The sequence below is a fragment of the Camarhynchus parvulus genome, chromosome 17, assembly GCF_901933205.1.
Source record: "Camarhynchus parvulus chromosome 17, STF_HiC, whole genome shotgun sequence".
Taxonomy (NCBI): Eukaryota; Metazoa; Chordata; class Aves; order Passeriformes; family Thraupidae; genus Camarhynchus; species Camarhynchus parvulus.
In genome coordinates, this window is record NC_044587.1 from 9857280 (window position 1) to 9884410 (window position 27131).

Here is a 27131-nt window from a genome sequence, read left to right on the forward strand (position 1 = left end):
GTGTGGCACCTGAGATCGCACCCACTGCGAGCGAGCAGCAGGACAGAAGTGCCCATGGGTGCCCATCCCTGCAGGGATCCAAAAGGTGCATGTGGCACCTGGGGACGTGGGTTAGTGCTGGGGAATGGCTGGCCTCAGCCTTAGAGGATCTGCAGCCTAGAAAACTCTCTGATTCCACATGAACTCTGCAGCAGCTCTGCCCAGACCATTCCTGCTCAGGGAGGTTCTGTGGGGAGGGAGGGATCCCAAATCCTGCACCAACCAAGCTCTGAGTGACCCCAGGGTGAGTCCCCACTGCTGCACTGCCAGGGGACATCACTGACAGGGGATGCTTTGCCCCAGATCAGTGGGATAACCTGACCCTCCCTGAGGTCACCAGGCAGCAGGGGGCAGGGCACACAGCACCAGGGCAGTGACACCACGTTGGGTATAACAGGATAGAGCACATCACACCCACATTAATTCTAAAATAAGACCTGAGGGACCTGCAGAGAGAACAAGTGGCAGTGCCTTAGAGAGAGCAGTGCCAACGCTGCAGAAAGAAGGTGACAATGGGAGGAGCAGGACAGGGACCTGCCAGCGAGGAGAGGCTGGATGGCAGCCTGAGAACAGCTCTGGGATCCAAGAGAAGGATTCACTTCTGAAAGTGGGAAGAGAAATGAGGCAACACTTCCCACTTCAAGGTCAGTAAAAGGACGAGCTGCAGTCTTTGGATACGGGTGAGGATTTAGGGAAGCGCCAGGGGAGGGAAGAGAAGGACATGAACCTCACAGAATGGATTTCTATTTCTTTCACACCCCCAGAGTCCAAGATAGTTGCAGTTTCCAGAATAGTTTTGCGTAGGAAAACCACAGCTCCTGAAGAGCCAATTTAGAGGCTTAATTTAGACATTTCTTTAGATCAGATCTGTTCTGTGACTTGGATTTATATTCCTGGGCTCGTTCAGTCTATTGTTTCCCACCCAGGTCACCTGTGCCTGCTCTTTGCCCTCTCCAGCTGTGGAGATGCAAGAGCTGCTTTGGTTTGCAGTCCACAGTTCTTGCTTACAAGCACAGAGAATGGAGATGCTGATTAGGAGGATCTGTTTTGTGCTATTTCAGTTTCTGGGCTTTAGGTAAATACAGCCCTGATGGAAAAATAAATTCAGGGTGTGACAGGAAGATGTAAATGACTCAGGTTGCTCAGGTGGGAGTCTCTGCCTGAGGTTCCTCCTTCTTTACCTGAGTCACAAACAGCAGTGACCCTGCAGGGCTCTGCTGCCTCAGCCACCCCTGAGCCACCCACCCTTGTGACTGCAGTGAAACCTGACACAAAACACATCCCAAACATGGCCAGTTCACACCCCTGGGCCCTGCTGGGGGGTTCAGACCTCATCCCACACCCCACATCCCTCCTTCCATGGCCCCATGATTCTCCCACTGCCACATGCTCCAGGTGACACCAGCCTGACCAGCAAATGCTGTTGGTCTCTCAGAATTATTTCCTAATTAACTGATTGAAGAGAGACTCCAAGGTGGATTGTGTGTCTGTGGTTTGATTCCTTCTCTCTCCCCTGCAGCAAGCACTAAATTAGACTTAGCTGAATAGAACATACATACTTAGCTGAACAGAACTTAGGGAGTTGTACGTTCAGAATTTGACTATCAGGAAATACTTCAAAAAAAAAAAGTGTTAATAAAGCCAGGATAAAGGGAACACCCAGGAAACTCAGAGCAAGGACTCCAGGTAACCAGCATGAGGTTAAAGGTGTCTGTGAGATTTCTCTGTTTTAGAGAAAAAACAAGAGCCCCAAGGCTTGCAGGCTGTTTGATGGGCAGGACTGGGAATTTCTCCCACCATGAGCTGTGCTCCTACCTGGCAGGTTGTTGATGTAGCCCCCATCCATGAGGAGATGGCCATCCTTGGGGTCACAGAGGGGTGGCATGTACCCCGAGAGGGACATGCTGGCCCGGACGTACCTCCACAGGGAGCCTGCAGGGAGGGCAGCAGCATTAATTAATCAGCCAGCATTAATTACTGCCACGCAGGGGGGAGGCTGCTGCACTCATTAAGATAATCAAGAGATAGAGGCTTTCCTCAGAACACTGTGAGGAAGTTATTAAAACAGTTTATTATTTTCTGTATCATACTACTGGCCAGGACAAAACACAGACTATGCAGACATCAGGCAAAGCCCCAGAATCCAGAGTTTTAAACCCATTCCTCACATTTACTGCCTCCTGTGGGATCTCAGCATGTTCCTACTGCAGGGAGCACCAGGGTTTGTGGAGCTGGGGCTGAGGGGGAAGGAAACGGTTTCTCCTGAGGACAGAGGCATTGACAGAACAAGTGCAACTGCAGTCACTGTGTTCTACAGAGATCCACAAACCCCTGACTTTTAGCAGGACCTGAACCTGAAAAATACAAGCTGTAGTACCCCCAAAAATTCTGGTTTTCCTCCTCTGCAACAAGCAAATGTTTTTTCCTGTGAAACACTACAAATGCCAGCTGGGGATCATTATCTTCTCTTGGGCCATTTCAGTTGGTGCTGTAAGGAACAGTAATAATCCTTTAAGCTGCTAGAAACAAAGTTTAGTCAAGTAGAAATTGATTTGCCATGTTTCCTGTAAAACATTCTGCTTTAAGGCTCTTATACACTGATTTTTCTCTTAACATTTGCATCAACCAAATTGGGAAGACACTGCATTTCCACAGGCCAAGAGGCTTGTCTGAGAAGTGAATCTTTAAAATACCAAGATAAGTGAGCCTTGCAGTGCTAAATCACTGCTCAGTAATTAACTGCTTGGTGCTTCCAACAGCAACTCTTCCCATCAAATTCCCTGGAAATTGATTTTCTTTTGGTGTTTTCTTTTTAAAACAGATAACAGCTCTGTTTCTAACTCCAACCCCAGCACTCCTGCTGTTAGCACAGGTTAATGCTGGCACATTTGGGGGTTATTATTAATAGTTTTAGTGGAACTTCCACCCAAGGAAACTGCTGACGTGTGTTACACCTCACAGACCAAACCAAGATGGGAAATGGCAGCAGCTGGGAACTTAATTTATCTCCATTCAGTGGAGACAACTGTAACCATTTTCCAGCTGATTCCTTTCCTTCCATTAAACTTCCACGGGGACAAGCAGCTGGCTGGAGTGAGTTTCCTGACCTCAACTGGCTTAACCTGCTGTGGAATGGGAATACAAAACCTGTGAGAAGGGTTAATCCTTTTTCTGCTTGTTTTAGCTGCCCTGATCAAAGCCCGGAGTCCTTCAGCAGCTCCATAACCCCCCTGGCATGGCAGGAATGGGCAGTGTGACCTGTGCCAGCCCCAGGGACAAACATCAGACGTGGCAGCAAAGGCTGCAGCTCCCCCAAGGAATATCTGGGGCACCTGGAGGTCTCCCCTGCAGGCTGAGTCACTCACAGACAAAAGGCAAGGGCAGGGACACATCCCAGGCACCTCAGAGCCTCCTCCCCTCTTCACTCAGTGAGAAGCAGAAAGGATTGACCACAAATGAGAGCCCAACTCAGCCCCTGCTTCAGGCAGAGCCTGTTCTGGGGGAAGACAGCTTCATTTAGGGGAATTTGAATTGTCAAAGGCTTTGGTTGCTTTAAGTCTGATTTATGGCTAAAATACCTGCAGTTCACTTTAAGGATGCTTTAAATATACAGAAAGGTGCCAATGAAGCCATTTTCTCCTCAAACAGTGAATGCAGCATCTCATTTAATTCCCCCCCCAGCAGCCCTGTCCCTTGTCATCTGTGTACAACCACAGCTTGGTGCTCAGCAGGTAACACAGAAGGGAAAAGCAAAAGGAAAGACAAATCTCAAAGGTGAGACAAACTCCAGGAAGAAGGGGTGACCCTGAAGCCTCCCATGATGACTGAAGGCCTGGAGAGGCCATGGCCACACTCACCATCCCTGTGCACCCTCATGGCCGAGGCAGTGATGTCAGTGGTGATGGTGAAGTAAGGAATCCACAGATCCTGCAACAGAGGAATCCCAAATTCACTAAATCTGTCACCTTGCACTTGACCACAGCCTGTGCCTGACACACAGCAGAGCAACAACCTCTGGACCTTACTAGACAGAGCTACAGACACACACCTGCATGGATGAAGGAAAACCCTTCAGTCCTCTGTTTAAATTCATAAATTTGTCTCATGCAAACAATTCATTCAGAACCAGGGCAGACAAAAATGCTCCTGTCCCTTCTGCAGTAGCAAGAGCCCGTTGTTCCAGCAGGGTGTGCAGAGGCAGCACAGAGAGCTCCTCACACAAACCAGAGCCACCTTCTGCAAGGGGTTTTTGTTTTAATTTCAGGTGAAGGGTTGGGGTCTGATGGTCACTCCCATCCCAAGGGATCCTGAGGCTGTTTAGTGGCAGAGGACATGAAGAACATGATCATCCATGGCCTCCTGACTGAGCAATGGCCAATTTGTACCTCCTGGTGATGGTGCCAGGGGTCATCACTTCAGCAGGAAATGCAGACCCAACATTATCTGGAATCAAAGAGGACAACACCAAACTCTGGAGCACTGGCTACAGGAACAAAGGACCCTGCAAGATACATCTCCAAGAAGGTTCTAGAGGTCGCCTGAGCAGGGTAACACAACAGTGGGGAGTGTGGAACAGAAGGAGGGTGAGACACAAAAAGAATGGCTGAGCCAAGAGCTTTGGGAGTTTATTCAATGGGGCCAGAGCAAACCACCCAGCCCTGCTCCTGGCAGGGGAAGTTCTTCCTCTGGTTTCAGCTGTGTCTCACCTCCCACCTGCTGGAAAAAGCAAAGGGGAAGGTGACCTCCCAAGTGTGCAGGGCTCTGCTGGAGAGAGGACAGTTTTGGAAAGTTTCCATGGTGCCTGGTGAAATGGTAGCTGCCAAGGGGAAGCAGGAGGACTTGTCTGAGTAAACTGAGCTTGTCCTGTTCCCAGGAACAGCTGATGCTGCTCTGTCAAAAAAACTTGAATCAAGGCTGAAGAGGAAAACCTGCCCTCCCAGGCAGCCTTTGTTCACTGGACATGGTGGCTGGGCCTTCTCCAACACAGCTTTAATGAGCCTTAAACCCAAACCAAACACAGCTTTGGACTCCAGGACCACTGGAGCTGGCAGCCTTCCCTCACTGGCCAGGCTGATCCCATCCTGGTGGGATTTCTGTGCTGTTCAGCCTGAAATTCTGCACTGCCAAGCAGCAGGGGTTTTTCTGCTGAGTTTAATCTTTTCAGCAGCTCTGCAAAGCTGGTGGGACTGGGGAGGGCTCACAGGCACTGCACCAGGATCACAACCCCAGTGTAAATGCCAGAGCAAAGTGGATGAATAAAGAGTGATTACCAAAGAATTAGGGTGCCTCTCCATGCTGAAGATATTCTGGGGATTACACTTCTCAGTGCATCAAGCACACATTAAGCAGAAATAGGGGAACGGGAGAAGAAGCCTCTCTGACACCTCCTTTCATGTTCCTGCAACCACCTGCACAAAGCACACTAACCCAAGCCCTCCCACGCAGCAATAAAGCCTCACTGCTCAGGGATTGTTCCACTGATTTTGGAACAGAGCATCATTCAAGTCTGAAACAGGACTTAATAAAAGTCTTGTCTGATTCCTCACACCTGAGCCCCCAGCTGAGATGATTTACAAGGGCATTTTGGCATGGGGATAAGAATTGGAGAGTTCTTATCCCCATGCCAAAATGAAGAATAAAAATTCCACAGGCTGATGCTCTCACAGAAGGATGGGTAATTCAAGAGGAAAATACCTCTATTTCTTGAGAAATTTCCTCCAAGCACCCTGGCCTGGGTTTGTGTGTCCAAGAGCCCCATCCTGGGTTTGGGTGCACCCTGTGAGGGTCTCACGTGGATGATCCCAGCTTGGGGAGTGCCTGTGGCTGGAAGCAGTGATGGGGTTTTTGTCACCAGGGCCCCCACACGAGCAGCACTGCTGGGAATCAGGAGACACCCACATTACAAGGGTTGGCAGAGAGCAAATTTCAGAGAAAATGGAAACCTCCCTTCCAGTGTCAGAAATAACAGCTCAACGTCAGCACTCCTGCCTCCCGTGGGGGAGAGGGGTGAGGGCTCTGTGGGAAGCACAGGGGTGTCACCTCACAGCCACAGCAGCAAAGAGGAGGATCTGGCCCAGAACTTCTAAATTTTAAACTTTTCTAGAGCCATGAGGGTCAGATCCTTGGCAGGAAGCTCCCAGGTTTGCCTGGGATCACTGCAGATCCTCCCAGGAAGGAGCAGCTGTGGCCAAGCACCCAAACTCAACCTCTGCTTGTAAGGCTGTAATTAATTTTTACTGATAGGAATTTCCAGGTAGAAATCATTGCTACCCAGGCAAACCCACCCCAGCTAGGGAGAAAAGATGGATGTTTGTAGTTTGGATCCTCTAAATTAATGGATAAAATACTTTTTCAAGGCTCCTGGCTCAGATCCTGCTCCTTTCTCAGTCTCCCTTTACCCTTGGGCAGCTCCCAGTTCCAGGACTGGTTACCCCACAGTGAGAATGGGAATTGCAGGGAAGGAATAACTCCCCCTTTCCTGCTGAGCTACACAACATTTTTCCTTATTTATCTGAGGAATTCTTCCCACAAGAGGAAACCCTGGCCATGGACTGAGGGGCTGTGCTGGTCAGCACAGAGATGATGCTGCTGGATGCCTCAGGACTGGATTTCTCTCACACAAAACCTGGCTGCAAGGGAAGAGCAGAATATGCAACTACAGCTGTTGAAATTCCTGAGAAAGGAATCTGCTGCATCTTAAAAAGGAAGTACAATGAATTGACTGCTGGAATCCAAAGCAGGGATAGATAAAAATGGCCTCAAGTTGCACCAGGGGAGGTTTAGGTTGGACAGCAGGAAAAATTTCATCATGGAAAGAGTGGTCAGGCATTGGAACAGCTGTCCAGGGCAGTGGTGGGGTCACCATCCCTGGAAGTGCTCAAAAACCATGGGGATGTGGCACCTGGGGACAGGGGTCAGTGGTGACCTTGTCACTGCTGGGGGAATTGTTGGACTCAGGGATCTGAGGCCTTTTCCAACCTTGATGATTCCAGGATTCTCTAAAACCTGCTTGTCTCCAGCACCATCCCCTCTGTACAGCAAACTGCTATTTTAAGCCACATGATGATTAATCACTTACTTTCATATTTGCATTTAGGTAGGGAATGTTTTGGATTATTTTTACCAAATATATTTAAAGTATATGAAGTGTTAATTTGCTACATGATCTTTCATCACAAGGATGCAAACACAGGAATAATTTGGTTAAAATTGCAAATCAGGTGAAATTCCAAAGCTACCCAAACACTCTCTCAGCAGGGTAATGTAGGAGGACAAACACTGATAATGTGCTTTACAATCTGCTGCTGCTGAGGGAAGGGGGAGAGATGCATTCCAAAGGTGGCTCTTGGCCCAGGTGGACCCCACAACACCCAGCAACTACAAAAAGGTACAAACCAGGACACAAAGGACTCTGCCATTGTTACAGTTTTCAGTAGGCTGCTCAGAAAAACTTACTCCAGCTTCAAAACTAAAATTCAAAAAAGCCAAAGCCATCACAACTCAATACAAGCCCCTCTCTCTCTGGTGTGCCCTGAAGGTCTCTGAGACCTGATTTGCAGGAAAATAATGATGAAGCAGTCTCAGCTGGTCTTCTTCAGTGTCACAATTTTCACTTCTTCTCTCAGACAATGAGATCCCTTTGTCAAACTGAAATAGCTACAAATAATCTACAGTTTGTGTTGTCTAAATCCACCAAAAAGAACAGGCTCCTTCCTGCAGCCATGGACCACCACATTCACAGTTTCATCACATTTTCAGTCACCCAACAGCTCCAGATTTCCATATTAGCATTAAAAAAAGCTATTTCTGCTCCAACAGAACACAGGGACATAATTTCCTGTCCATAAGGTGAATAAAGAACCTACCTCTATCTGCTTATCTTTGAAGATGTTGTTGATGCTGTTGTTAAAAGCTGCTCCAGAAAACATAGAAGTTATTGGGTATGTCAAGTCTAGAATAGTCTTAAACACTGAGTTCATAACCTAAAAAGGAAAAAAAAAAAAGGCATTTCAAAGGTCAGAATCCATAGGAATGTGTGCATTGAGGCTGCAATTCCAGAGACATCAAATTCCAGAGTTCAGAGCCCACATGCTGGAAGCATCACAAGTGCAGAAAGTGTTGAGGGGACAGAAATACAACTACAAAATCTACGAGCAGGAGCTCCCTGAGTGGTAAATTTACATTTAGTAAACACCAAAGCAGAGCAAGCCCTGCAATAAAGCTCTGCCAGAAGGAGCATTCCCTCCCTGTGCCCCAGAACAGCCCCAGAGCAGCGTGCCCAGCACAGCCCTCAGCCTGGGCACGAGGCCAGGGATGCTGCAGCTCCAGCTTTTACATTTTCTCTATGAAAAAAGATGTTCTGAGTTGTCTTCCTCTCCACTATCCTTCCCACAGCACCTGTGTGGCTCAGTGGTGTGGGAAGGAACCCATAAATCCATGGCAGGAATTGCTTCATCCATCTCCTCTCATTTGGGGGTCACACCCAATTTTTTTCCCAGACTCAAAGCTTTTCTCTGCCTCAGTGGAAGCATTTAGAGAATCATGTCTGGGATTCTCTGGGACTCCAACAAGGTTCAGTCAAACACATCTCATAGAGCTTTAAACACTTTCTGTGGAGCAGGGTCCATTATTTGTCATTCCCAAAGTCAGTTATTGGGATGTGTTATGGACTCAGCATTTAACTGCTGCAAACTCAGCACATCAGGGAAACCAAACCACATCAGGTTCCTTAAAGCACTGCAGGTCCCAGCACACCAACCCTTCTAACACATAGATCCTGAAATTAAGCTTTTACAGATTCTTTTTCTCTCCATTTCAACGGCATTATGACACCTGTGTACTGACTTTCAAGAGAAAATGATGAAAATCCCTAAACTTTATGGCATTATGGCCATAGTATTTGCCCATAACTAGGCCATCCTAATAAATCTTAACAAAATTCAATGTTTAATATATTACACCATAGTCAAAATGTAAAAGAAGACCACAAAACCCAATTAATTCCTTGCAAATTAAATAGGATTTCACTGGATGAAATATTTCCATGAGATTAAATATTTTCTCTCTCTACATGTTCTCCATAATTTAACAGCTTCTCAGAGATCAGGGCATCCTTCCCAGGCAGACACATGGAACAGCCTCAAACCTGCCAGCTGTTAGAGCAGCTGGGAGCAACATCTGGCCTTGGCTTTACTCTGCAGTGATTTCAGAGCAGCAGGATCAGCCTACATTGTCATGTCCAGCTGCTTTCAAATTTCTGTCAGGGATCTGCCCAGAGAACACGAGTGCAAGGATAAAAAAAAGATCATTAAGAAGAAGGATGGGAACAGGAAGTGTGGGAGAATGTAAAAGGCTGAGCACAAACCCAAGGATGAAGCTTCATTCACATCTTCACTCTGGGTTTGATGTGCTGAGGACAGTGTGCCAACCTAACTATAGACTGCTACCCACAGCTTCAGAGGGAGATGGAATTAGTGCTGCACCTAAAATAGGGATCAGGTCTCTTCCGAATGATTAAATCAGGGGAAGAGGCATCTACAAGGAGCCCTTTATTTAATACTGAAGGAAAACCTCTCCCACTCAGCAACAGCCATTGGGCTTCCCTTGTTGCAAATGATATTTATGGTGCTGAGCCTCCACATTTCTCCTAATCCTGACATTGATTTTGTCCATGGACAAAATACTTCCAATTAACACATATTTCTTAATATTCTCATTTCTCAGAGCTGGAAGATGCCCTTTAGCTGAAGCTGATGGCCAACAGCCTCCCTCAGCCTTCCAGGAATAGCTGCAACCACCTCCTGTTCCCCAGATAAATTCAGTTAAAGATCACCCTCTGGGGAGGCACACAGAGCCTTCTGCCTCCTGCTCCACTTCCTACCAGGAGCTCTGGGATCAGCTCCAGCAGCTCCAAGAGTTTCATCCCAACACCACCAGGATGGGAAGCCCAGCCCTGAGCCAGCTTGGCCAGTGCTCTCAGGGCTTGCAGGTCATGGAATCATGGAATTTTTTGGGTTGGAAGGACCTTAAAACTCATCTCATTCCACCCCCTGCCATGGCAGGGACACCTCCCACTGTCCCAGGCTGCTCCCAGCCCTGTCCAGCCTGGCCTTGGACACTGCCAGGGATCCAGGGGCAGCCCCAGCTGCTCTGGGCACCCTGTGCCAGGGCCTGCCCACCCTCACTGGGAACAATTCCTGCCCAATTCCTCATTAACTTCTCATGAACTTCCATTACTACAGCTCTGCTACAAGATGAGCTTTCTTTTTAAAAAGACCTTCAATCCTAAAATCATTTTTAAGTGACCCTAGGGTACAGAAAAGTTCAGCAAGGAAGGGACAAGGCTCTGCTCACAGAGCAGGACAAGAGCAAAGGCACGTGATGATGGACAAGAGGAATTGTCATCTCTGGCTCTTTTGTTCTTTGATGTAGCATTGTGGCTAACTGTTGTGAAAAGCCAGGATTTTTCAATGTTCCTGACCATAAAAAAACCCCAAGGTTATAGGAAAACTTATGAAACAACAAAAATTTCAAACAGATCCAGTATTTTTTAAACTACTCAAAAGATCATGTAGTGCCTTCTCAGCAATCACCCAAAAAGTTTCAATAAAACAAGGAAAGGAATTTCCACAGAAAAAAATGTTAAATCAATACAATAAAAAAATAACTCAGGGCTGGATGAGAACTGGCATGACAGGGAAAAACCAAGGACTGATTTCTGGCCAGATCAGCTCATTAAAGCACAGGATCTCCCAATGTACAAATGGAGCAGGGTCAGAGGCAGAACCTCCTGACTCCCTGGGCAGAACTCCCACATTTATTTGAGCTGGCAGTGCCCCAGACAGTGACAGGCAGCAAAGGATGGCAGTGTCCCACCCAGCCAGCCCCCATCCCCATCAGGAGCAGTGTTTTAGCCCCACACACATCTATAACTGTATTCATTTCTAAGAATATTCCATCTTTGTGAAATATTTCTACTTTGAGATATTAATCCTCCAATTAAATAAAACAACAGTCTGCAAACACCAAAGCTTTGGCTTGTTCACTTTGCTGGTAAAATAGAGGTGCAGGAGACACAGAGACAATAAACAGTAACTCATCTGACTGGGAATTTTCATATTTCCCCCTGTATTTTGACAAGAGTAATTTATTTCTTCGCTGCTTCATTAGGTGCAGAAAACACATCCCATTAAAAATATCCCTTCTCCCAGCACCAAGTGTACAGCTAGAGAGATGCCAATTGCTAAAAATACCAAAAAGAGAAATAAATACAGGACAAACAGCATTCAGCCTGATGGATTAAACAGAGGGATAAGAAAAGCTCAGAGTTAACTAATCCATCCCAGTGAAGACATTTCCCACGTGGCCCCAGGCTGCTCTCAGCAGTGACCTTCACCAGCACAGGCTCAGAGCTGCAGAGGAGCAGGAGCAGCAGGTCCTGGAGCAGGGAATGCTCCATCCAGCCTTTCTGCCCAGCTGCTCCTGTGGCATCTCCTGCACAGCCACCCCCAGGGCTGCTCTGGGGACAGCAGGAACAGTCCCATTCGGCAATTTGGGGGTTATCTGGGGGATATTTCAGCTCTTCAAGTGGATCTTCCCTCAGTCGCTTCAAGTGGATCTTCCAAGAATTCCCTAAAGACCTCCTGGCTGTTTCCCACACACTGGGGCTCCTTTCCCCTCTCCCTGCTCAGCAGTAACACCATACAAGAGTCAACACCTCAGAACAGCCACTGATAAAAGATTTCTAATGCCCCAAACTCTGCACATTGTGATCTTGGAGAGGGGATTTCATGGCTCTCTTCAGTTTGCAGCCATTCAGCTGGACACTGCTGGTACCAGTGGGAAGGGCCTCAAACAGAGCAGGCTTTGCTTTTGTCCTCCTCAAACCCTTAGACAATTTCTGGGTTAGACATGGACCTGCAAGAACACTCATGGAAGTCCTCATGAAAATCTATTCTTCATTAATAAGATGAAATGTTTGCTGTAGCAGAGGTCAATCTCTTCTCCCACTACTTATTTGCAGGTTTCAAGGCACCAACACCTGAAACAGCCCCAGGCCAAAAACTGCCTTTTACCTTGTGAAATATTCTCTGAGCTTTTGCAATTTGTGCTCAAAAGTTAATCAAGAGATTAAATGCCTTCATTTCATCTCTAAGTATTCCTGATAAGAGTGACTGTGATTCCAGCTCTGGAAGCTCCAGAGTGGGAACACAGTCCTGAGCAGCCCAGGAAACATCTCCAGCTCTGCCTCATGCCCTGCACGGGGCACACCTGAAAAACAGGAAGAGAATCCTCTGGACAAATGCACAGAAGAAAATTCCATGGCTGTAACTTAGCCAAGAGCTGGGAGAGAGGGCAAAGAGCCCCAGAGTGCTGGGGGCTGGGAAAGCACTGCAGGGAAGCATCAGCACCCACTGAGATGCTGCCCTGCAAGCACAAGGTGGGAGAAAGAGAGCAAGGTTAAGGGATGTCTGACACAATTCAGTGCAGTTGGCTTCATGTCTTTAATCTTGAACCTGCCCCAGGTTTGTGATTCCAGCAAACTGCTCTGGATCATAAACAGTTTATGTTTTGGGTGCTTCCCAAGCCAGCCAGGCACAGGCAGTTCTTAAATAAAAAGCCTAAAATCCATATTCTTCTGGCAGGCAGTGATGGGGAGGTGAATCAGCCCCACAGCCCTCTGCCCACCAGGACAGCACAAACATCCCAGGGCCTCAATCTGCATTTCAGTCCCTCACACAATCCATCTTCCCAGAGACAGTTTTTGTTGCAAAGCCATGGCAGATTAGAGGATCCTTGGGAGACATAAACAGTGCCCACATGCCAATGACAGGGTCCTGTTTCCCCCTAAAACCCAAGACCTAAGACTCTTAATGTCATTTATAAAATGCCCTACGTAATTTCATTTTCAGTAAGAAAATTGACAGGAAAATGTGGGGTTGATGTGAAGAATACAAACTTGCAACCAGCAAACTTCAGAAGGAACCTCACCTTCAGTCAGGCTGAACCAGTGTCACCTGGGACAGTTTTCATCCAACATCTGATCAATCAATAAAACCAAGGCCAGGCTGGATGGGGCTTGGAGCACCCTGGGATAGGGGAAAGTGTCCCTGCCCATGGCAGAGGTGGAATGAGATGATCTCTAAGGCCCCTTCCAACCGAAACCAATCTTTGATTCCATGATAAATAAACTCACCCAATGAAGTCACTATTTAAAACAACCTTCCCAAAACTTGGGTTACCTTTGAAAATGAGTCGTTGTTTGTACTAAATGTTGAAAGTTAGGACCTTCTCCTGACCCAGAGTCCCAGTGCTGTGGAGTGCACAGGCAGGACCAGGAGTGACACATTTGGGAGTTATTTAGAGAAGGATTACCTCTGTCACTCAGTTCCACTGACACATGACAGCATGTGAGAAAGAGAGAGAATTACACAAAACAGAAACACATTTGTTGAGAGCTGGAAAGGAAACAGGCCCCAGCACACAAAAGAGAAGATAAAACAAAGATAACCACAGGTGAGCACACAGAAACCACATCTCTGTGCCTTGACAGTGTGACCAGGATTGGTGCAGAGCTAAGCCAGGCAGCTGCCTCCTGACTCCTTGGACGTGGAGCAGCTTTTCCAGGTGATCCATCACTGCCAGGCAGGGCTTGTTCTGTGGCACAGACACTGAATTTCAGGAGGCTGCACCTTCCTGGGGTGCTGCCCGTGCCCTGCTGTGCCTGGGCCTTGCTCTACTGGAGGAGGGAAGCACAGCATTCCCAATGGAGGGAATTCAGCATTCCCAGTGGAGGGAATCCAGCATTCCCAGTGGTGGGAATACTTCCAGGGGAGGGAATTTAGCACTCCCAGGGGAAGGAATATTCCCAGGGGAGGGAATTCAGCATTCCCAGTGGAGAGAATTCAGTGTTCCTGTGGGAGGGAATTAACATTCCAAGTGGAGGGAATTCAGCATTGCCATGGGAGGGAATTCAGCACTACCATGGGATGGAATTCTGCATTCACTGGGAGGGAATTCAGTGTTCCCATGGGAGGAAACATTCCCAGTGGAGGGAATTCAGCACTCCCAGTGGAGGGAATTCAGCATTCCCATGGGAGGGAACATTCCCAGTGGAGGGAACATTACCAGGGGAGGGAATTCAGCACTCCCAGTGGAGGGAATTCAGTGTTCCCACGGGAGGAAACATTCCCAGAGGAGGGAACATTCCCAGGGGGGGGAATTCACATTCCCAGTGGAAGGAACACTCCCAGTGGAGGGAATTCAGCGCTCCCATGGGAGGGAACATTCCCAGGGGAGGGAGTTCACATTGCCAGTGCAGGAATTCCCAGTGCCAGTGCTTACCATGGCCCACTGGCGAGCTTTGATCCTCATCTGGTTGTAGCTGCGCTCCTCGGCGTACAGGGCGCTCATGAAGGCGCCGATGGACGTGCCCCCGATCATGTCCACGGGAATGCCAGCCTCGATCAGCGCCCGGATCACGCCCACCTGGGAGCAGCCCCTGTGCCAGGGAGGGAGGGAAGGGAGAGAAGAGCCACTGTCAGCCAGGCAGTCATTGAGGGAGTGCAAGGGCTGGTGATGAATGGTGCCTTCTAAGGAAGCCGAGCCCGCGCCAGCTGAGCTGCCAATCTCTTGCTGAACAAGCCCCGGTGCCAGGAACAAACATTATGAATGCAGGAATCCTCCCAGAGACTCCCAGAGGATCTGAGGGAACACGACCACGCAGCCTGGATCACTGGGAAAGGCAGGGAGATGACAGCAGCCAAGAGCTGAGCTGGTGGACAGGCGAGGGAACGTCAGCGTGGATCTGAGGGAGCAGAGTCTACTGGGGTCCCCCCAAAGCACCCAGGAAAGGCTGGAGTTCAGAGCCCTTCCCACCAGCTTCTTTCCTGGTGATTCTCCACAGAAACTGAGCCAGCCTGGGGTATTGGGAAGGGGCACCACATGGATTAATGATGAAATTTGAAGGTGGAAACAAAAGCAAGCAGAGACAAACAGTGATGAGAGCGCAGAGGTTGAGTCTGCACACAAGCCCAGGAGAGGGGCAGATGAGGAGGCAACTTTTGAGGATAACACAAATTCCTTCAGGAGAGTAAACTTATTCCTTGATTTCAAGTGCAGAAGGAATTTTGAGCAACAATGGAGACAGGTGATAAACAACAGATGAACCTCAGTGCTGATGGAACAAGAGGAAAACAGAAGCAGCAATGCCCCTGCAGCAACCAGCTCTTATCCAGCTCTGCTCACATGGATTTGGGAACCCCCTGGGGATATTCCCTGAAAAATATTAACCTACTGTTCAGTGCAAGGTCAAGTGGCAAATCAAAGAAACCAGAATAAAACAGAAAACATAAAAATACACATCCAAGATGGGCCAGCATTTGGAAAAACACGAGCAAGCTCAGACTTCTCACCCAAAAACAGAGGAGAACTAAAAAAATGACAGAGAAAAGCACCAAAGGTGACCAGAATATGGGATGGACTTCACAGGAGGAGAACATAAACTGGAATCACTGACTGGGGAAGATCCTGACTGATGGGAAACATGCAGGGTCAGCAATGATATCACCATGCAGAGATTTTAATGGAAAGGAAAGAATTTACAGACAGGTGTACATAGAGCACAAACTGGGGAAGCCACTGTTACCACATGCTGGAGAGGTCAAATCACAAATGGATTTAAATGTGGAAAGGATGAATCAAAGGTACCAGGCTGTCAGTGGCTACTAAACATGACAAATGGGAGGTGCAAGCTGGTGTTCAGGAGGCTCAGAAGCTGCTAATTGCTGCTCCCCACCATCAGAAATGAGAGAGCAGAGGTGGAACCTTTGATCTGATCCTATGAACATCTGATCATATCTGATCTTTTATCCCCTAGTGGGAGAGGGATCCCTGCCTATCCCACAGAACCACAGAACACTGCACTGGGGGCTAAGTGTCCTTCCAAGCAGTCCAAAGGTACAGCCTCTGCTTTCAAGTGCTTTGTCCAGTGAATAAGAAGCATTTTTGATTAGTTCATCACACCTGGATGGATGCTTTTCAGTCTAGGTCATAAAGCAGTAAAAAACCCTTCCTTTTCCCATTTCCATCCCATTTTCTGTCCCCCACGGTTTGCTCTATTTCCATCCTCCTTCCCCTTGCTGTTTACATCCTATAAATACTTGCTAACAGCTGCCAAGTCCACCGTAGGTGTCACTTGGCCAAGCTATGCTGAGCACATTCTTTCCATCCAAATAAATCCCCTCCAGCTGCTGAAATGCTTTGGGACAGGTTTGTGGTTATCCTGGGTGTAAATGACTTCAATGACAGATCTGTGCTGCTGCAATCCAAGAGCAGAAAATGGCTCATTTTGCTTTCCTCTCCAAATTCCCCTTCTCCTCTTCTCCTACTGCTTCTTCCCACAAGATGCCCTGAGTTAAAGGAATTACACTTTTATCCTGCCCATTGTTTTTAGGTTTTTAGAGTGCAGCTATTTTGGCACTCTGCTGCTCGTGCCTGGCACTTCCCACTGTCTCAGCCCTGACATTCCACAAGGAGCAGACCTTTCCCTGCACCTCCTGCCCTCTGCAGACAGCCCACATCAGGTGCCTTTCTTAGGGCACCTTAAAGTATTTCCTGCTTGGAGGCCAATTTTAAACAGGCCATGAGTAGCTTCAGACTGGATTCTCTCCCTTTAACTGTTTTTCCCAATTCAGACATCCATAAATACAAAGGATTTGATGTGAGCACTCTGGATTTGTTCCTATTTTGCTGCATGATGCCTTTGCATGAATAACAAAAGATCATCATTACTTTTATTGGCAAGTCATCCCCTCCTGGTGCATCCAGAGAGTCCCTGCCAGTATCCCACTAATGTGACAGCCACAGGTCTCCAACAGATTCACTGATCCCCAAAGCAAGATGGGAATCAAAGTCCTTTTCTTGCTTGTAAAAGAACCTCCCACAAGCAGCCTGACTAAATTATGTTTCATTTATACACAACCACAAAGCTGATTCTTCCAGCTCCAACACCCTGAGCAGGAACATTGCTGGAATTTGCAAATTAAATCCTGAAAAAAGACAAATGTGCCTTAGCCCCCCTTTTTTCCAGATACCACCTGATCTCCTGAAAGACAGAAATGGGGAATTTTTTCCCCTTCTCCCTACAGCTTTAGGCCATCACTGCCCCAGCAATGTTACCACATGGGACTTCTCAACAACTCCTTGCAGTTGGTTCTGTCCTGGGCACTTCCCAGCTCCACAAACACGGGCAGGCTGCCAGGGGAAGCGTGTGCCAGCGCCCTGCCAGGCACTCATCCCCTCTGGCAGCATCCCTGGGCTCCCACAGAGCTGCACTGGGCAGCTGCAAACTGAAGAGGAAAAGGAATTGAAGCCAGGAGCAAGATCCATGCTCACAGCCAGAGGACTAGTGCAGAAAAACCCCAGGGATTGTGCACTTCTTGTAATACCAGACCCAATTTCACAGGGGACGTGTCCTGGTTTAGGGAAATGTGGAAATACAAGTGTTGGGCAAGAGCAGAACAAAGGGAGATGGATAATTCCTGCCAGTGCTGTACCTGCACAGCAGTGACAACATGGGACAGGGAAAACCTGGTGACACAGAGCTGAATGTCACTCACTGCAGAGAACAGGCCAGGGGAGAGCTGTCACACGGGAGGAAGGAGAACCCCAGAGAGGGGATGGACACCCAGAGTGTCCCTGGAGCTGCACATGCAGCTCCCTCACCCTAGAGCTGCCTGAAGGAGCAGCTGGATGGAGCACCTCCCCTGCCAGGACTAGCACCGCCCTGGGACAGTGACAAGGGGCCTAGGAACAATGACCTACAAGATGACTTTCAAATAATTTCTATCAGAACTCAAAGATTTGCCCAGGAGGTGCAATCAGGATCTGAACAGAAACTTTTCCATTGCATTCAGTGCCTAGGACAGGTCTGATTCATTAATGCCCTTTGCAGAGAGAGCTGAGCCAGCATCACCCAGCTCAAGGAGGGGCTGAAGCCAGAGCCAGGCTCTGTTCCCAGCCCTGCCCCTGCCCCAGCCTGACCTGAGCAACACAAAGCAGGGGCTGCTCTGGGCATCAGCTGCCCAGGTGCTGCTGTCTGCACTCACCAAATCTTGAGCCCCGTGCTGAATGAGCCTCCAGAAGTTGTGCTGGCTAAACTCCAACACCATTCCTTGTTTACTACTCATGGCCACAGGGAGGTCACTTGGTCTGGTCAGCTGGACAGGAGGAGACTGAGGGGAGAGCTCACTGCAGTTCCAGGCTCCTTGTGAGGGGAAGAGCAGCAACAGCTTTGATCCCTTCTCTGCATGACCAGGGACAGGAGCCAGGGCACGGCTGGGGCTGGGCCAGGGCAGCTCAGGCTGAGCTCAGGGCAAGGTTCTTCCCCCAGAGGGTGCTGGCACTGCCCAGGCTGCCCAGGGAATGGGCACGGCCCCGAGGCTGCCAGAGCTCCAGGAGCCTTTGGACAGCGCTGCCAGGGATGGACAGGGTGGGGTTGTGGGGGGGCTGGGCAGGGATAGGAGTGGGATTTGATGATCCTGTGGGTCCCTTCCAGCTCAAGAGATTCTGTGATTTTGGGAAAGAAATGACCACTAAGCAGGGAGAGGAGGTTGGAGACCTGCTTCCCTAAATACCTCAGCACAGCACACACTGAGAGCTCAGCCTTTCTGCCAGAAGGTCTTACAGGAAAATTCCTGCTGCTGAAATGAGCCCTTGCTTTCATCCCCTGGGGAAGTGCTGCTGGCATGTGACTGTAATGCATGAAGGCCAGAGCAGAACTGATAAAAGGAAAATTCCCCTGTGAGCTGTGCATGTGCCAGCCCTGCACGTGCTGCCAGAGCTGGGATGAATCTTCCTCAGGAGAAGGCAGCCAGTGCAGCAGGACATCCCAGATCTGAGTGCCAGCAGGAAGGCAGGCTGTCCTCCTGCTCAGGGGCTGAAGGAAACACAATCAATACAAAACCAATATTTTGTGCACCAGTATTTCCCCCACAAGCCACACCAGCAGGATGCTGCCTGTGTTTGAAAGAACAACCCAAGCTGGGAGCAGCCAGAGGGGACACTCAGTTTTCACACCATGGTAAGGGGACAGCCAAGCAAGGCTGCAGCTCAACCACCTCCAATGTCCATGTCAGCTTCAAAAAGGAAGCTGGACTCAAAGAGGAATCCAGCCTGAGCAGCCCCATCTCTCCTCCTAACTGACTCAGCAGGATGAAGGAGATCTCCCTGAATGCTCTGAGGAGATGCTGTTTCCTTTGGCTAAAGAAGGATCAAGGCCATGGCTGCTGCAGAGCTCTGCTGTGTCTCCCACCAAAGCCTCCCCAGAGTGGGACACAGCTTCCAGCCCTCCTTCCTGATGGAGCTACCTGGCAAAGGAGGCAGAAAAATAGAGAAATTGTCAAGGGGACTTTATTAAGCTCCACTAGAGCCCAACAAACCTGAATTAAGACACCCTCAGAACCTTAAAACTCCTGAAACAGCAAAGCCATAAAACCAGCTTTTCCCTGAAAGGGTTGTCCAGGCTTCACAGGCTGCTCAGGGCAGTGGTGGAGTCCCCAGCCCCAGAGGGGTTGGAAAGCCACATGGATGTGGCACTTGGGGACAGGGGTCAGTGCTGGCCTGGGCAGTGCTGGGGGAATGGTTGCACTCAATGATCTTAATGGTCTTTTCCAACCTTAACCATTCTGCAATTCTATGAATTTGTATTTACTGTGTCCATTTTGGAGATGTGCAAAATGTGGTGCCTTGGGCAACCACTCCCAACCCTGCTCTGAGCACAAAACAAACTGAAGGTGCCTGAGCTTCCAACCCACAGGACTGGAGAGCACACCCTGAAATCCACCATGTGCAGCACACAGGGAACCTGGCACTTCAGGGATCCCAAAACAGGCTGGTGACTGAGCCTGCAGCTCTCAGAGCACTACAGAACCATTAACTGAGGGGTGGTGGTGGTTCTAGATCCTTCTAGGAGTCATTGTGCAGCTGTTCCTTGTGCTGGGGTGAGTGGAAATTGGATGTTGTTTATGTTTATGAAGAGCCACATGGAGTGGCATCAGGAAAGGTGACATAAGGAAAAGCCTGTTCTTTACACAAACACCAGCATTGTTTGGTGTGTTCTGTGCCGGATCCTGGCATTGAGTGGTTCAGTCACTGGCTCAGAATTGGAGCAAGTCTGCTACAAGTTGCAACTGGCCTATCTCCAGTTGGCACCTTCGAGCTCTTGCAGCAGCAGCAATACAGCCAAACATTGCTTTGAAATCTAATTCCAGTTATATCTTTCCAATAACATTATTTCCCAGCCTTCCTGACCATAAAACTTCCCAGCATCATAAATCAGCCAGAATTATTGCAGTGATTTTCTGCCAGCTCCAAAGGAGCACAGCACCCTGATCCCTGCATTTCTGCAGTTCTACGTGAGCCCTTACAAGGAACTTTCCAATCTTGACAACATTAATGAACTGTTAATCAACTAAGCACCATTTCTAAGCTAAATAGAGGGAATAGCCCCACATTACGGGGTTCTCATCCTAACATCCAACAATCAGCAGGATCTCTCCCAGCAGCTGCCCTGGAGGAAGCTTTTTCCCTTCCACAGCCCACACATATTGATCCAGAGACCTGAATTTTCCTTGTCTTCCCCTCCATTAACAACAACCTCATTCCATCCTCCCACTTAGCTTTGCCCTCAGATTCCCACCAACTCCTCAAGCCAGAGCTCAGGAGCCATTTCCCTGTGGCCTTGCCACGCTGCAGAGATCACACCCTGTGCCAGGCAGGCACAAATGGCAGGAAAAGCATCTCCTATTCATCACAAGCCCAGTGAAATCCCCTTCCTGCAAGAAAATCCAAATACAATGTCCTTTTATAGCCCTGATCTTGTTTCTGCTTTATACACTAACTTCAGAACAAGCTTTAAACAAAGAGATTTGTGTCTGACACAGAAATAAATGAGCAAAATGTGTTCAGCCCTTCCAGGAGAGCTGTCAGGGCTACCCAGCCCTGGGGTGTGAAGAGATACAGGAGGAAGGCATTGGAGGGGAGGAAAAGCACAAAATAATCAAAGTAAATTATAAAATGCACCAAGGTTTTTGCTTTCTGATCCCAGCTGGCTTGGAGAGGGGCACAGGAGCAGGGGTGGCTGAATGACAAACTGCACCCACTTGGGGATGTCACAAAATCCTGTCCCTTACTCTGAGCCAAGGAGCCCTTCAGTTATCATCTGCAAAGGAAGATAATTTCTTTGGATAACAAATATATCCTCCTTCCCCACCCTTCTGAGACTTATTTATTAAAGTCTTGCAAGAACCCATTCTGAGCACAACATCTGGAAGCTGCAGAAATAAGATCAAAGCATTCAGGGAATAGAACTGAGAATTTATTTTTTCTTAACAGGAAAGCTCACTGCCCAGGTAGGGCTGGACAGAGATTCCCCAAAACCACATCAATGCAAGAACCATACTCCTGCAAGCACAGGGAGAGCCTGGAGAGCTTTACAGCTGCTCCATGGGAAGTGAACAGAGTCCATGCTTTTACAACAGATAAAAAAAGGTGCAAAACCAGCAACAAGAGCTGACCCACAACTCCACCACCTCCTTGTTTAATTTCACCTATTTATCAAGGCACTGCTGTGAATAAATGAGTTTGGTGGGAAGACGGGAGATCAGGACAGAAGAGTCCACTAAACCACCTGCAATTAATTTTAGGGGTTTTTAAAGCAATACCTTTGAAGTTGATTACTCCCCAGCTCCTGCTGCCTGGAGAGTTTATAGAAGCTGTTACAACCTTCAACCTCCTGGCAGATGGGAGCAAATGAGCAATTACAGAGGTGCTGCAGATGGGAAAAGGAAAAATCAGATCATTAAGCATTCTGTGGGTGCCAATCCATGTGATTTTGTGGGCACGTGATGGCCCAACTGCTCCACAGCTCTCTGAGCAATTGGCATTCGGGTCTGGGAATCTGGGAGCAGCCACAGGCTGTGCCGTTCCCCCAGCTCACAGAGGCAGAGCTCTGAACTCTGCACAAACACGATTTAACCACCATGAACACACCCAGGATGGTCCCTCCCTGCAGAAATCCCAGCAGAGCCTCCCAGAGCAGTGAGGCTGCAGCTCTCCCCAACCATCTGCAAACACAGAGCCCCAGGCCCCCACAGGAACTCCAGCCATGTCTCAGGAGATTTGCTCCACAACAGCAAATAAACTCACTGATTTATTTTTAGGGGTTGTTTTCTGTTTGTTCCAACAACCTAACTAGGGCTGACCTGGATAAGACTCAAATTAGATACCCAAACATGCATTATCATCATCTTCTCCAAGCAGGAGCCCACCTTCCTTACCTTACTTCTCTGGCCTTTCCCAAGGAGCAGCACAAGTAAAACACCAAGTCAAAGGTGCAGTTTTATCTTTAAGGATAAAGAGTTATGCTGCTTCTGTGTTGTTTTACCTCCTGAATTTCAGAATTTCTGCTGGTTGGAGTGACTTTGAGATATGTACAAGTCTCTTTTCTCAGCTCAGTGCTTGAAGAAGGAGTCAAATCTCTTCAGTTCTCAGTTTTAAGGTTGTTTATTGGATCTTATCTGTAAAATATTTTTTCTTGTCTAGCTGAAGTTTGCTCAGCAAGACAGTTTAAGGCACTTTGCTTGCTTTCGGGGTGGTGTTATGTATTTATACTAAAAGCTACGTATACAATGTTTACAATCACTTTTTAATACTTATCACCTATGTTAGACAGTGAGCTTCTACTCTAAACCAATCTAAAAGTGCCAACATCACAGCAGAAGATGGAGGCCAAGAAGAAGAAGGAGAAAGGCTGGACACGCTCAGATTCTTCTATTTTGTTTTTTGAACTTCTATTCTAAAAACTTTAAAATTTATTTTTTCACTTTGGGATAAATTCACTATCATTCTACTTAAATTGTTGTGGCTTGTAATTTTTCATATAAAGGTTGGTAATTTTTTTTTAAGGGCTAAATCAAAGGCACAGGGGTCCTGGGCTTTGTGTTAAGGTCTCTGAGCTCTTTGGCTAGGGTCATGAGCTTTCTAGGGCAGCTAGAGGAATGCTTTGGGTTCTCACACCTGCATATTGCCCTGGAAGCAAATCTAGGTTTTGAAAGATGCTGGGAATCCAGAAGTCTGACTCTGGAATTCAGCTTTCCCTGTGGTTTTTCTGCACGTGGCAATGGATGCTCCACTCATGCACAGACACCCAGCACAGGGCACTTCCCTGAGCCCCTGCAGCAGCAATCACAAGCTCTGAAACCCCCCATGCATCAGTCTGAGCTTCAAAAAGGGATATCACACAGAGAAATTCCACCCCACTGTGCACTGAGGTACAGACATTTATAAACACACACAAAAGCCATAACACAGGTCACCAAACAGCCTCCCCTCCTCCAGAATGCTCCCAGCCAGCACAGGCTGGCCAAGATGTGCAAAACTGCAAAGGCCACAAGGATTAACCTCAGAGCTGCCAACTTTCTGCCTTTCCAAAGTCAAAAGACAGACTGGCCTGGTGTACAAAGGGATTACTTTGAAGAACAGGAACTGGAGGAAAGATATTTCAAGCATTCAGAGGTTGCAGTGTTGGTTTTGGTTTTTTTTTCCATGTCACACAGCAGATTGAGCCCCTTTTGTATCATTTTGATACTTCCCTGCTGCAGAAATCCTGCTTCCTCAGCTGTTACTGGGCACTGACAGACTGCAGATGCTGCACAGAGAGCCTGATTCTTCCATTTAAACCCAGAGAAGCAGCATTTTTCAAGTTCCTTTCATATCTCTGCTTAATTTGCTGGAACTTCAGAGCATGATCAGGATGAGGGATGGGTCCTTTTAGCAGCACATATTCTTCAGGACCTGTCTTGCTAGAGGAGAGGAAAGCACAGCCCTGACGTGCCAGCTCAGTACCTCCAGCAAGCACTTGGAAACGGAGCAGGAATTTCAGGGATGCTGCCTGACTGCATCAGGGGGAGAGAAAGAAAAGACAGCAACTGCAAAAAAATTCCTTGATCTTGTCTCTTGTAAGTGGCAATCAGGAAATGGTGAGAACCCAGTGCAGAAGGGCCCAGTGTGTGCCAGACAGGCTCCATCCAGGGCTGCCAGACACCAGGCTGGAGACAGGGATCTTGGCCAGCCCCCAGCAGAGCCCAGCACCCAGATCCCTCCTGCCAGAGGAGGCAAAGACACCCCCAAACCTCTACATAAACCCTCTGCAGCCCCTACATAAACACTGACCATGGCACTGCACCCAGACAGCCCAGGGGGTCACCTGGTCACCCCTCTGCCTGCTGCAGTGAAGAGTGAACCCCATCAGAATAACTGGATGGCAGGATGGTTTCAAACAAATTCCCCAAACACATCCAACCCAGGAGGCAGCAGCAAAAATCCATTTCCATTTTGAGATAACAACATACTGCTGAAACCCCAAACAACTCCTGCTGGTAATGGTTTGTATTTCTCTTCCCCCTAAGTGCTCCAGAGGCATTTCAGAGCTCCAGAGGGCGACCTGCCCACTGCCCACACTGTGGCTCACCAAAGCTCTGAGGCTTTCAGCCATTCCCTCAGCCCCATGAAATCCCTGCCTGTCCCTTCTCCCCAGAACCCTTCAGAGCTGCCAGTGGCTCCAGGAGCACCTTGGAGAAGCTGGAGCTGCCCTTCCAAACCTCTCCTAGCCAAGGGCACAATGAACAATGGTTTTAGCAACAGTTTGGTTCCATAATTGACTTCAGAACAAGCATTTTCTCAGGCTGTTTTCTGAGCACTTCAGGAAAAAACACAACCCTGCATGCAATTTTTCTACATTTCAAGCTGTCAGCTCTGTGCCCTACAAATTTTAAGCACTGTGAAGCAGGCACACCAAATGAAGGGGATACCTGTGCCCCATTATAAACCACTGAACACAACATTAAACATTGCAATGAATAAACTATTTGCAAACCTGGTGCAGCTCTGAAGCTCACTGCATGATTTGGAATGATTTCAAAGCCAAGAGTGTTTCTGTTGACACACAGGGATACACCAGGATGGCAAAAACTGCCATTTTTCACAATAGGTGAAAATCTCACCATTTGTGAGAGGACTTGAAAGCAAAGACTGAGAAAGGAACTAAAGGGCAGAAGTAAAGAAGATATGAAGAAATGAGTGTGGAGTAAAAACAGTGCAAAGAAACTGAGAAATCTCAAGGATTGGATGTGTTAGAAAGGGAAAAGAGACTTGCAGACTGGCAGACACAGACAGGTGGGAAAAGAAAAAGGGAAAATATGTTGTGTACTATCTAGATAAAAAAGGAAGAGTGGAGAAGTTCTCAAGATATTACTTTTATGCTCCAACACAAGGAACTGGTCATGACAGCACTTGGGCTCCAGACACCCTGATCCCTCCTGGTGCCCCTCACCAGACTCAGTCCATGTTAGAGTCCTGAACCCAGCAAAGGAGCTAAAAAACATTTACTGTGTCCCAATTTATGTGAGGAACATCAAGAGCCCAGGAAACTCCCAAGGGATTTTCTTTCATCCCTTCTGTAATCTCTGTATTGAATATCTTTAGGATCCCACAGGGGAAAGCACTGCTCTGTGTTTCTGGCAGTGTTTTCCAAAGTGCTCTCCTCTGGAACTGCCTCCTCCAGGCAGCAAATTCCTCCCCTCTCCTCCCACACACCCTAAGTTCACATTGTCTGGGTGCCTGTGGTCAGGTTGAATAGTTTAAGAAAGGAACTGCCCCCATGTTTCCAGTTCCCTCCCTGTATTTGAGGTTCAGTAATCAATCTTAGGAGCCCACCAGCTCCATCCCAAGTTCTGCAGCTCTGCAGTGACAGTTTTAAACAACATCCATGCACACACTTCTCCTCCTGATGGGGTAAAAAGCCTCCTACCATCAGTTACCTGTCTTAGCTGAGGAATAAGAATTAATGTTCCTTAACTGCTGGAACTGATTCCAAAGCACCTGCACCATAAAACCTCAGAGTGTCCCCAGGAGGTTCTGTTATTGCCCAAGACTGAACCCCAGGGTTTCATAACCACGATGCAGGAAAAGGAGCTGCAGCCTGGGGAGGGAGCTGTCAGCCCATGGGAGCAAATTGTCCATGTCAAGGACAGCACTTTGTCATTGGAGCAGCATTTCCACCTCAAATTTCAGCTTTTCATTCCTCAGATGTTGCATCACACACTGGAAGTTGGGCTATGAGGTGTCAGTTCTACCACTGCCCCACCAACCAGCCCCCTCCACCCCTTGGAGCCAAACCTTGGTCCTGACCCAGGGAACATCACCTTTATTAGGCCCTAAAACCCTCACTAAGCCCAGATATTTTCTGTGCAGTCTTCCCCTGTTATCTCTCCTGTGCTTCTCTCTGCCTTTGTGGACCACGGAGCAGAAGATGACATTGCACAAGGGATCTCAGCTCTTCTCCACAGCAGCAGTGCTGAAAACAGACCTTCCCATGCTGCCACTTGACCTTGGGAGAACTAAACACAGCCCCAAAAGGCAGAGGTGCTATTTCCACCCTCCTTTCCTTGCAGCACATTCCTCAGTCATTACCACTGTTACATTACCACATTACACTGATGAGAATTTAAATGTTCATTAATTCTGTCAGCTTGTCAATTTTTCCTTAACGAATTCAAGCAAGGGAAAGAACAGTGGCTTCATGACTCCTCTCAGGAAAAAAAGTTGATGAGAATTTCACAGGAGACAAGAAAGAATTTCTTTTACCTGCAGTGACCCTCTTGCCAAACACCAGACCTGCACCATGCAGTGCAGAAGTGAAAGTTTCTCAGAGCTAAGATGGCAAAATCCAATTAAGGAGGAGGCATTGAGCATCTAAGTAACAGGGTAAGCACCAAACCCTGTCTGTTACCAATTAGTATGAGAAAAGGACAGAATTAAGAAGCAGCTGCCCTCAACCAAGATGGCATGACAAGGGTTTTGCTTTAAGGCTCCTCTCCGTGTTAGAGTAACAAACCAAACAGAAATACAAACCAACCCCCAAAACCTACTGGTGTTTTCATTAATCATTTCTGAGTGCACACATGAGCATACTGCAGATTCAGCTTCTGCATCCTGCCAGCTCGGCCAGCACTTCACTGCTGGCTGTGGGATTA

The 27131-nt window shown here is 48.0% G+C and overlaps 1 protein-coding gene across 1 annotated transcript in view; it reads right to left on the bottom strand.

Annotated features, from left to right (window-relative positions):
- Nucleotides 1-27131, bottom strand: part of PNPLA7 (patatin like phospholipase domain containing 7) — a 134812-nt gene that overhangs the window by 15964 nt on the left and 91717 nt on the right. Inside the window, 4 exon segments of the mRNA XM_030961550.1 lie at nucleotides 1855-1971; nucleotides 3897-3966; nucleotides 7905-8021; nucleotides 14383-14539. Of these exon segments, the coding sequence (XP_030817410.1) occupies nucleotides 1855-1971; nucleotides 3897-3966; nucleotides 7905-8021; nucleotides 14383-14539 (461 nt within the window).